Source organism: Cotesia glomerata, linkage group LG3 (assembly GCF_020080835.1).
Source record: "Cotesia glomerata isolate CgM1 linkage group LG3, MPM_Cglom_v2.3, whole genome shotgun sequence".
Lineage (NCBI taxonomy): Eukaryota > Metazoa > Arthropoda > Insecta > Hymenoptera > Braconidae > Cotesia > Cotesia glomerata.
This window is the reverse complement of record NC_058160.1, coordinates 1483210-1495450: the sequence shown is the minus strand read 5'-3', so window position 1 is coordinate 1495450 and position 12241 is coordinate 1483210. Positions and strand designations below refer to the sequence as shown.

Below are 12241 nucleotides of genomic sequence, written 5' to 3'. Positions count from 1 at the left end.
TTGCTCACAGTATATCTTACGAAAGGCGAGCACCATACTGAAAAAAAAAAAATTCACGATCCAAAAATAAAATTTTTAACTCAAGAAAATCATTAGTTCACGGAAAGAACAAGATGACACTGGATATCATCCCAGATTATACTCAGTAACAAAAAAAATATGTGTGTACCAAAGTCCACAGGTGGAAGTGAAACTTCTTTATGACATATTATTTTTTTACTATTTACAACTTCACAGAAATTGGGTACACAGTAAAAAATTTTACGTCATTGCGTCAAAAAATTTTGTTTTAAATATTTAACAATTTTATGTATAAATTTAAGATTTATTGTGTTAAATTAACACAAAAAAGTGTTAAATATTTAACATAAAAATTTTTAACACAAAATTTTTTGAGGCATTAACGCAAAATTTTTTATTGTGTAGATTAGGCTTAAGAAAAAAAAATTTTTCCGGATTAAATTAAAGCTATTTTAGTATTATAGCAATGCAAACAAATAATATGAGTAATTTATTTTATCATTGCTCTTATTATAATTATTGTATTTCATCAATTATGATCGCATCGTAATTACCATTGTTGTCATTATTTAGACTCTGCTATTATTTAATCTAAAAATTAGTTAATCAGTTTACAAAAATTATATAACGAACTTTAATATTGATATTTCATGTGATAACTTAGTAAAAATAATTCAAAGCAGATATTTAATAATTTACTCAATTACACAAGTTATGAGTAAATAATTGGAATTATTTATTTAAAGTAATACAATTATATGATGACAGTGAATCTTGTAGACATGCAATGATTTTATAGAATTCAAAATTAATAAATAAATCATTAGAAAGGAATAATTAAAAAATATGTACGTTTACATATTTTTATTTTCTAACTGTGTTTTGTTTTATTTTTAAATGATTATTTAATTTGTTTTTTTAATTGTTTTTAGAATTAATAATGTTTACTAGATTTATTCTTTACGTCGCTATACTAAACTCTGATAAAAAAAAACATGGCGCGTAACCGAAAATCGTGACGATTTTTTTTTTAAATTGCTATAAAATTTCTCTCATACGTCGATAAAGAAGTTTCACTTCAAAAAATTTCAGATAGTAGCTAGTATAATCCAGATTACAATGAGTATAATCTGGAATGATATCCAGTATCATCTTGTTCTTTCCGTATAATAGATTCTTGAATTTTTTTACTTATAAAAAAATAACAAAGCTCTTGAAAAAAAATTTTCCTCATTGAAAAATTTCCTTTTGAATGAAGTAAAATTTTTTTTTTCCATCGCATAAAAACAAAAGCTAAAAATATCAAAAAAGATAATATTATTTCTTCTTATATTTACGATACCTGTCCTCTTCAGATTGTCTTCTCAGTTGATTAAATAAATTGCTTGGAACATTGCATAACTTATCAACATTATTGAGGAGCGCTTCTGTTAATTGACAGCAAACAGCAGCCATGTTTACCTGAGCACTCAAATCCGAGCGATCACGTGGATAAATATACCTCGGGGGAAATAATGACGGCGCGACGATCATCGAAACGTTGTGAATTGACATTTTGTTTGAACTCTGATTATCAATGACTAATTTTAAAAATTTAAGCAGCGCTTTCAGCGTGCAGCGATGCTCCACTGGCAGCAACAACACCAATAAATTCAACGAGTACGATAAATCACTGGGACTTTTAACACCTGCAACAATTAAGATTGATCATTATTGTGATAATTATGATTAATAGCAAGATTGCGAATTCTCAAGAAAATAATTACTCAATATATTTACCGTGACTTTGATAGAACGCGTCGATGTACTCTACGGTGAGCAGAGGTTGAGGTAAATCACGCAGCAATTTTTTTAGCACCGCTGATAAATCATGGCACGGAGTACGCTGTATTAATTTGTCAGCTTCCTTAGGCTTGCTGTAGAAATCCGTCTCCAATTCTGTGCAAAGCTGCTCAACTTTTTGCTTGTTCCCGCCAACTCGGAGGATTCCCTCTTCTTTAATTCCGCGCTCGGTCAATTCCGTAAGAAGTTTTTGGAATATCAGCGGAATATTGTTTTCTTCGTTTGTCAACTGACTGTCGCGTAACAGAAGAGTTGACAATGATACGCTGAATAAATTACCAGCTGAAAGGAACGTAATTTGGGATTTTAAAAAAATGGAGAGGTTTATTAATGCACGGAGAGAATTTTATAATATGAGACAAAAAATTTTTTTTTAAAAAAATTAACATTTCTGTGACAAAAATTTCATTTGTTTGAAATTTTATTTCTTAGCTGAAAAAATAACAATTTTTCTCGCAAAAATGTTCTTTTTTACCGTATTTCCGTGCAATTACAATTGAATGCGATATCCTATCAAAATTCTGTAAATTGCGTCTGAAAGCTTATTAAATAAACTTTAATTTGCATACCTCACTATCAGTCTAGGCCAAAAATGACTTACTTTCTCAGACAAATTTAATGAAATTTTACTTTTGCATTCGTTTTATTGTAGTAAAAAATATATTTTTTTTATGCAAGAAATTTACTTCTATTTCGGCTGCCAAATGGTCTTTTTTAAATTACACTTAAAATAAATAAAATATCTATGAAAGTTGTCCAAAATTTATTGAAAAAAAATATATTATTTTATCGATACACAGAAAGAAAAATTTCTTGACTGGAGAACAAAATTCTTAGCTCAAGAAAATTTGTCGGGTGCCTGAAGGAAGACCAAAGTTGTGTTGGTCGAAGTAAAAATTTTTCTTTAAATTCTATTCTTGGTGGAAGTCATTTTTTCTTAATTCAAATTATCATAAATACTTGATACAATAAATTTTTATATTTGATCAAGATTTTTAGATACTTTAGGGAAACAGCGCCACCTACTTCAGCTAAGAAAAAAATTTTCTCACCTTGAGAAAATTTTTCTCGAGAATATTTGATACCCATTTTATATTATTTTAGCGTACAATTATACATATTGAATGAAAAAAAATGATGAAATATTATTTGATCTTCCCATTTGACATGTTAATCAATAAAAATATTAATGAAAATTAACTTCTATCTTTATATTTAATTTTTTGGAGCAAGAGAGAAATTTTCTCAAGACAAGAAAATTTACTTCTATCAAGAACTAAATTTTCTCAAAAAAAAAAGATTCTCTTGACTTAAATAAATTTTCTTGGATCAAGATACGTATTTCTTAAAGCAAGAGAATTAATTTTGTTGGAATAAGTGAAATTTCTTGTCAAAAAAAATTTTTTTTTTCAAGAAAATAATTAGGAAGAATATTTTCTTGGCTTAAGTGAATTTTTTTTCTGTGTATTTTTAAAATAAATTTTTTTCATAAGAAACTCCAAAAAGAACTCATCAAACCTTTCTGCCTCCGTTTATTGGGCTTCCTCTTAATCAGCGGCAAGTTGTATTTATCAAATACAGCAGTAAGTTCGAGCCACAACAACGACTGTAGCCTCATCAAGTCCCTCTGGGACAGGAGTTCAACCGCACTTCTGTCAAAGTCCTGATCTGCCTCATTATTCCAGTCATCGTCATCCTGGGAGGAAACGACTCCAGTCATGGACTCATTAGCTCGACACATTTGCTCGAAACTCAAATGGTCGTGCGAGGAAGTTCTGTTGAGCGGTCTGGTGATAATATGGTCCGCTGGTCTGGTTCTGTGCAAGCTGCTGTGACTTCGGGTGACACTTGCATGATTGGTGCCTCCACTGATGCCCCTTTTAAGAGTTTCCTTGCGGTCACTGATTTTATCCGTCCGTAAGTAATCATTCCCAACTTTTGCATCGAGCTTCTCAGTCCCGACTTCGCTGGGGTCGCTTCCACTTCGGTGCTGGATGATCGGTCTGGCCAAGCTTATCGTCCCCAGTCTCTGGTACGCAGTCAATTCAATTCCCTCCGAATCGCTGGCTATGTCTCCACCGTGGGACCAGTGATGCCCAGTGCGTCGGAATATTTCCTGGACTGGCAGAGGCGTTGGCGTTACTATCGACAAATTGTGATTGTGGGTGCTGATAGATGACGACTGACGATTTCCGTCTTTGAAGTCCTTTTCATCGTGGGAATTTCGGTGGAAAATCGAAACGAAACTCGGAATGTTTATACTCGTGTGATGGGGCCCGACGGCTGTATTCACTACGGTGGGCGGCGAAGGGGGGGAGGCACTCTCGGGTGTTTCTCCGGAATCGTGGACACTGTCTAATGAATCTGGTGTCGCACTACGGGATCTGGTGCCTACGCTCGATACCTGCAAAAGATTATCCTGTTAGTGATATTGAATTAAAAGTCATTGTTACGTCGTTTTATTTTTTTAAGTTTTTAAGCAGTGTAAAGTCTATCATGTAACTTTGATAAGAGTGAAATTGGTTTATCGATCGCTTAATTTGAATTCCGAGTTTTTCTAATGCTTTGGTTCTTAATAGAAAGAAAAAATACTTGTTTTGGGTAAAATAGTTCGGAAGAGAAAATAATTTTTTTGATTAGAATATGAGAAAATTTTTTGAAAATATAATAAAGTATACAAATATTTTTTTCCAAAAATTATTCAACACACAGGGTTGAAAAAAATACATTTTTTGTAAAATTTAATTATTAATTTTTTGAAAAATAATCTTTTTTTCAATGTTAGACTTAAATATGATTGAAATTTTTTAATTCTCAAAATATTTAATATTAATAATTTTTTAAATAATTCATAATATTATTATATAAAAAAAAATTCATTTTAAAAATTTTACTAACACATTTTTCAATAAACTAATAATTAAATAAATTATAGATATCAATTTTATTTTAAATGAAAAATACAGAATTTTAAATTAAAAATTTTGCAACTCAGCACTGATAGAAGGATTTGTTTATAGTTAAAAATATTTGTTAATATTTAAATAATCATTTATTAAGGACGACTTTTTAGTCCTTAACAAATATTTCTTAGTATTTAAAAAGATTTATTAATATTTAATAGATGAATATCAGATTTATTAAATACAAACAAATTATTTTAAATACTAAGAAATATTTGTTTAGTACTAAAAAGCGGTCTCTAAGAAATGATTTGTTAAATATTAACAAATATTTTTAACTCTAAACAAATCCTTTCGTCAGTGTGTTTTTATATTGTTTATTTAAATTATTACGGAAAATAATAAAGATAAAAAAAGTGTCCTGATTAGGACCATCAGGATAAAAAAAATTACTAATTTTACAAGTTAAACATACACCATCCATATAATTACAGTAAATATTGCCCTTTTTTTAATTAAGTGAAATATTTAAACTTGTTAAAAATCATTCAAAATTTTTTAACACGTGCTTTATTTTCATAAAGTATTTTTCCGGAAAAAAATTTAAACTTTTATATAAATATTCTTGTAGCAAAAATATCCAACATTGATGCTGAAAATTTAAAATAAATTTTCTTATTTCAAGTAATTTTTCGCATCACAAATCCCGTATTTATCGACTGAATCAACTCTAATGCGACTAAAAGTCACGTGTGTGCGCATCTGCTTTTACTGATTCGACTATTTTCTATTCTACAAACCACCCTCCCTTCATCAATCTCCGGTATGGTGTACTGGTTAGCATACCTGGCTCTCACCCAGGAGATCCGGGTTCGATTCCCGGTACCGGAAATTTTTTTATCATTTTTTTGAGAGCGCAAAAAATATTTTTTTAAATTATCACAAAATTGTCTTATTTCAGGCATTTTTCGTAATTACTTTTGAGTGTGCTCCAAATAGAGGGGATAGACGTCGCTAATGCTTCCCAGTGAGTTTCTAATTATACCCGACAAAAAAAGTGTCGCTTAGGTTTATCTAATGACCGCTTTTCGGTATTATAGTCTCGGATTGTCAAGCAATTCCATTGTATAAGAAAGTAAAAGTTATAATTGAAGAGAAAAAATCCGAAAGCTCCAAAACTAGAGTCATTGTGAAGTAAATAGAATTATTTTGTTACAAATGTTTGATTTAAAATAAGTAATCTTAATCCGGCGTTTCAAAATATTAAATATTAAATTTAATCATTAAATTACTCCACTTTACTTTCTAACATTCATTAGCAATTATTGGATAAATATAGAAATTATTACCTCAACATCTTTGAATACATCACGAATGTCTGGTTTACGTGCTCTAGTACGCTGATTAAATCTTTGTTTAACAGTGTGATTTAGCGACCTGACACGACGTTTTACAGCTTCAGCTTGCGCACGCGATAATGTACGCAATGCAGCACCCAATTCTTCCGGCTGAATTTCTCGTCCCGCTTTCCATGGCTCTGTTAATTCCCCTAGGCCGGCAGCTTTTAGCCATTCGGCTTCTTCTTCTCCTTCTGGAAAATTAATCACCAATTTAATTTATTCCTATAAATTTCAAGTGTTTAAATAAATTATGAAAGTGAAATACCATCATAGCTACGTGGACTAGACTCCTCATCGAGATAGTCATCAAGCATTTTAGTTTCCTCAATCATTTTTTGATAAGCCTCCCAATAGTCTTGCAAATTACTATCACCGCCGGTAAAAGTCATACTGTGCTGTGAGCGATCCATTTTTATAAACTATTTATCGTGTTGTTAATTGTATATTAATTAATTTATTGAACCATGGATTACTTTATGTAACAAACAAAAATAATGTTGATACTTTTAATCAGTCTCATCGATTGTTCCAAGATGAATAATTGTTTGTTTTCATTCAATTGTTTTCAATGACTAACTTGTTCTGAAAATTAAATAAATAAGTTTATTAGTAATTATTATTGGGGTTATTTTTATCTTAATAATACACTGTGAAAAATTTGCGATTGAGTGAAAAATTTTATTTACATTATTAAAATAAAGGGTGAATTTTTTATTTTTTTTATTGAGTATAAATAAAACAATAGTTATTTATTTAAAAATTATTAAATTATTATTTAAAGATTTAAAAATTAATATAACCTTTTTTAATTTGTATATTAAGTAAATTTTAATATTTAAAATAAATTGGATCAATTTTTTTTCGTATTTTTTAATAAATTCTCTCTATAATAATTTATTTATTAAAAAATCTTAAAAATTTCTATACGAAAGTTAATTTCAGTAAACATTAAAATAATTTTTACTTTCGACTTTTTATGTTTTAATTTATCAGTTTAAAAGTCAAATTTAAAAAAAAATCTAATTAATATTTACAAATTTAAATTTTAAATATTTGTCAAAAATTGTTTCAGTTAATTAAAATTTATTTTAGTATAAAAATTCCGTATTTAGTTTTTCGGATTAAACTCCATATTTATTCCCGATTTTTTAGTGTAATAATAAATTTCTATTTTTATAAATATTATTATTATTATTTTTAATGCAACCATTCAGTTCACCTTAGCCTACTAATGATAATGATAAAACATTTTATTACTACAATTATCGGATTAAAAAAATTGTAACTGAATTAAACTTTAACGCGATAAGAAACAACAGTATTAATTTTATTACTTTTTATCGCTTCTTTGTGTTATGAAACGGATAAAATTTTAATGAATTATTCTTTCAATACTGATTAATTTATTTGTTACAATATCTGTAAGCTTGTTTTAAAAGTTCTATTCAACTAGACTGTTTCACGCGTAATTTAAACTAAAAAAAAAATTACGTTTAAAAAAAAATTGACGACCCGTATATGGGAAAAATTACTGACATAAATACGGGCAAAATTTAATGCAAAATTATGTAAATTATCGAGAATATTAGCATTAGTCACATCAAGCGAATTTCGCCCACATTTATTACATTTTAATCTCGTGAGAATCCTTGACTTCGAGAATGAAGCTACTTTTCTGCATAAAAAATGAATTATAAATTAATACATCATAATTGTCTTCTAGACTCTGAAGAAGAGTTCTACAATTTACAATAAAATTTTTCTACACGGTCTACAGGAACTGAGTGTAATAATTTTATTGTTTTATCCCTATCCATATCCTTTTTATTGTGATAGGTAATTAAAAGGCGCGTTATTAAGGAAGAACAAACCTATTCTCACACAGCAAACTCATATTGAAAAATAAAATAATGTCTGTTTACTGTAAATCTAACAGTTATACGCAAATATTATCATTTCCTGCAGCCACTAAGCAAAGTATTCAAATGTTTGATTTTTCAGATGTTTCAGTGCAAGAATTTTTCATTAGTATAATAAATTTTAAACGCTTTAATGCTCAGAAAGTACCTGCGATGCTTCATATCCAGGAAATAAAACGCTTGCGTAAAACACTGATTGCTTTCATACTGAATGATTTTTTTTTTATCCATACTGTCAGAAAATCTTATTATTTTGTGTAAATAATAAATATTTTTAAATACAATTTTTTATATATTATTGCAAAAAAATTTTTAATTTTAAAAATAAAATATTTTATAAATTTTAAATAAATTTACTTTAACTCAAAAAATGATCATTTTTCTAAATAATACACGGAGAAAATTTTATAGTAGAGTTTATTATCTAGTTATGTTAAAATCTATTAACTGAATTCGACAGTAGTAAATATTATTTAAATAATTAAGTAAACCATCTGAATTGTAGTATTTACTATCCTGATGGTAACTGCTACTATTATGATGGTAATCAGTAATAATAACTGTTATTATTTTAATTAGTTACTACTATTATCAAAATCGTAATTCCTAATATAACCTGATGGTTATAGTTACCATCGGTAATAATAATAACTACTATCTAAGCTAGTAAAAAATATTAAAAAAATTAAGAATCTGCGTTACCGTGGATGCATTTCTGAATAAACTAAAAGCAGCTGTATTGCACAAAAAATTCGGATTAAATTCGGATTGAAATTATATTTAAATTTTTATTTGTTTAAAACAAATTTCAACGTCAAATTTTTGAAAAAAATTCGAAATTTCCAAAAAAATCAAAATTTTCAATAAATAATTTTTTTTTTTTATCTCAGGAATGTGGACAAGATAGGATCGTAATAACAAATTACATTATTATTTCTGCCGAAATAATAGCAGAAATAATAATGTAATTTGTTATTACGATCCTATCTTGTCCACATTCCTGAGATAAAAAAAAAAAAAAAAAAAATTATTTATAATAACTATGGACGATAATATTAACTATAATTTTCAATAAAATTCAAATTAAAAAAAAAAAATTAAAATTTCAAAAAAAAAAATTTTAAATCTTTAAAAAAATCAAATTTTCAAAAAAAAATTTTGAAGGGAATTTAAAATATTTCAATATTTCAAAGAAAAAAATGTACATTAGCTAAAATATCGATGTAAATAAAGGATTTAATTAAGTAAATTTATATTATTTTTTCTTTCAGAATTTTTACAATCTGAGATGATTACAGTTACCATCTTCGATTGTAACAGTTATAATTTAGAATAATTACAATTATTATTTTTGATAATAATCGTTACCATTATTAATAGTAACTATTACAATTGTCAATGATACCACCTATTATTTTGTTACTAATTTATTTTATTACCATTTTAGATAGTAGGAGTTACTATTTTTGTATAGTAGGTAGTATAATTAATTTTTCTCCGTGTATAATTCAAATTTTTAATTTTATTAAAATTTCAATTTTTATTATTTGAGAAACCCCATAAGTAATATTTTTTTCGAAATCGGGTTTATTGCATTTTTCGAATAAACATTAAATTTCAAAATTCCAAAAATGAGTTTTTTTTTGTTTTTTTTTTTTTTTTTTTTAAAAAAACTTTTGAGTAGAAAAAATTCAGTTCAATGCAAAATACTTCAATTTTAATAATTTTTGCAATATAAGTTTAAGAAAATTAAATAAAATTATTTTTTTATTGTTAGATGTAATTTCACTGACTTTAATTTTAAAAGAATGGATTATCATGTAATTAGAAACTAAATTCACTTTTAAATACTTGAATTTTAATGAAATTTACGATATTCGCTTAATAGATTAAAATTAATTTAAAAAATATGTTGTTTTATTGTTAACTCTAATTTAACTGATTTAAATTCTAAAATTAATGATAACCAAATAAAAATATATTATATTTACTGTTAAATACTTTGATTTCAATAATTTTTGCAATTTTAGTTTTATAACGTTAGATTGTGATAAATTAAAATGTTGTTTTATTCTTGACTCTCAGTTCACTAATTTAGATTTAAAAATAGATGATTTATTATAATTTTCGTTAATTGTACTTCCAATACATACTTCGTACTTTATTTTATAAATATAATAAATAATTCACGGAGAAAAATTAATATATTTTTAACTTATGGGGTTTCTCAAATAAACGATTCATTTATTGAATAAAAAATTTTTAAATATCATTCCTTAAAAAATAAATAATTTTTTTCTATTAATTTTAATCCTTAAATTAATTTTCGTCAAACTTACATAAATTCTATCTTTAAAAATAGATTTAAAATTTAAAATATCCCAGCAATATTAAATTTTTAAATGTGACACATACAACTGTCTCTCTTGCACTGACATTAGTAAAGAAAACAGTCTCCGTCGCTCTTACACAATAACAGATAACAAAACATTTGTAATAAAAAGAAAAAAAATTTTTTTTTTATTCATTAAAAACTCTTTCAAAGATTCTTTTTTTTTTCTGCTTCTGAACAAAAATTAAGATGAATCACTAAAGACTCTATTTATATTTCCAAGCAAGCAAAACTTGAATGAACTTTTTCTCCAACTATTAAAAAAAAATTTTAAGCGCTTATAATTTTTACGAACAATTAAATGCTTAAATTTCAGTGAAATTGAGCATTGACTAGTGAACAATACTGAAAAAATAACTGACGCTTAAATGATAATGATAACAAACACGATTTAGAGACAAAGATGTATTATCAAGAATGTAAAAAAGATTTTCTGGCAATTAAGATAAAGTTATCTTGCGGAATCGTACTGATAAATTGTTATTTACTGTAATAATTTTTGATTACTTCTTTAAAATAATTAATTTTTTTTTTCGTTGTTTTAAAATCAAAATCAGTAAACAAAACTATAAATTAAATATTTTATTCAGGTGGATAATTTTTTCTAAATAATTAATCATTGATCTTGAAAATCAAGTTCATTAACTGACTAATTTTTAGTTTTTAAAATAAATTTAAATATATATATATATATTTATAGTTAATTAATACAAAATTATAAAATATAAAAATTTCACTTTTGAAAACGACGATGGAAAGTAAATGGAATCTATGATCGAATCCATTGAGAATTCATTAAGAATTCTGAAAAGCGCCTACAGCTATGTAGATATTGCGATATATACCTATATACATTTACATAAAATATATACATATATATAAAAAAGCAAGTTTTGCCTCATACACTTAACTTGCGGCGCGTTAAAAGCAAAAAAAAAAAATTGATAAATGCAGCAAATATTTATTGAAACAATTAAAGAGATAAAAATAATAAAAGTATTATTTATAATAAAAACTTACCTTCACAATAAAATAACATAACGATAATAATATTAAAACTATAAATTGCACCACTTGTTTATGTTAATATGTATCGGAATTATTCTAAATATGATAGAGTAAAATATAAAAAATATTTTTACAGTACACTAAATACACAGGTGGATTTTTATGGAGTGTGTAGATTATAGACATGTATTTTTTCTTACGAATCGAGTGACACCTGTGTCTCAATCTCAATGAAATTCAGGGTTGGGTGCCATCTTGATTTCTCACTTATATGTACTATACTCGGTGTACGGTATATCGGTATACGGTATATACTCCGATCGGTTATGTACAAAGCCCCCACTCTAGGGCTCCAGGGGGTCTTTTAAAAAATACACCATTAACGGGACGCATGTAGGTATAGACACTTGTGGATGTGTCGGTACCACGCAAGGTCTTTCATAATCTTGATGTTATTTTGTAAAAGTTAACGATGTGCTTTTGGTTTATTTAAATGCAGCGCGCCTTTGGGTTTTAAGGGGAACTAATATAAGTCTTGTCGACTGTCAGTATTATCGGCGGAGTTGTTGTCGATAGGCAGTAAATGGCCTATGAAGATTAAACCCTGATAGCCATGCAGAATACAAGTTGGCTTTAGACTGGACTCCAAGTTGTGAAAAATCTACGACTCGAATCTAACGACAGTTTCATTAAACATCTTGTAGTGCAGGAGTTTGAGTGAACCTGCACTGAACTTTGAGACAATGTCTGTTAATG

At 27.0% G+C, this 12241-nt stretch overlaps 1 protein-coding gene and 1 non-coding gene across 2 annotated transcripts; one reads left to right on the top strand and one right to left on the bottom strand.

The window, feature by feature from the left end:
* Window positions 1-1263: 1263 nt before the first annotated feature.
* LOC123260365 (rho GTPase-activating protein conundrum-like) lies at window positions 1264-11803 on the bottom strand. The gene is made up of 6 exons (XM_044721416.1): window positions 11498-11803; window positions 6432-6748; window positions 6116-6357; window positions 3382-4267; window positions 1801-2145; window positions 1264-1709 (listed from the first exon to the last, which is right to left on the bottom strand). The coding sequence occupies exons 2-6, from the start codon at window positions 6574-6576 to the stop codon at window positions 1339-1341; spliced, it is 1989 nt and encodes a 662-aa protein (XP_044577351.1). The 5' UTR covers window positions 6577-6748; window positions 11498-11803; the 3' UTR covers window positions 1264-1338.
* Trnae-cuc lies at window positions 5586-5657 on the top strand. The gene has a single exon. It is a non-coding gene; the product is annotated as a tRNA-Glu (tRNA).
* Window positions 11804-12241: the final 438 nt, after the last annotated feature.

Coding starts and splice junctions, on each gene's coding strand:
- LOC123260365 (XM_044721416.1), bottom strand. CDS start 6,576: ATGGATCGCTCACAGCACAGTATGACTTTTACCGGCGGTGATAGTAAT. Junction 4,268..6,115: donor ATGTATTCAAAGATGTTGAG/GTAATAATTTCT, acceptor AATCTTTTGCAG/GTATCGAGCGTAGGCACCAG. Junction 1,710..1,800: donor CGCGTTCTATCAAAGTCACG/GTAAATATATTG, acceptor TAATTGTTGCAG/GTGTTAAAAGTCCCAGTGAT.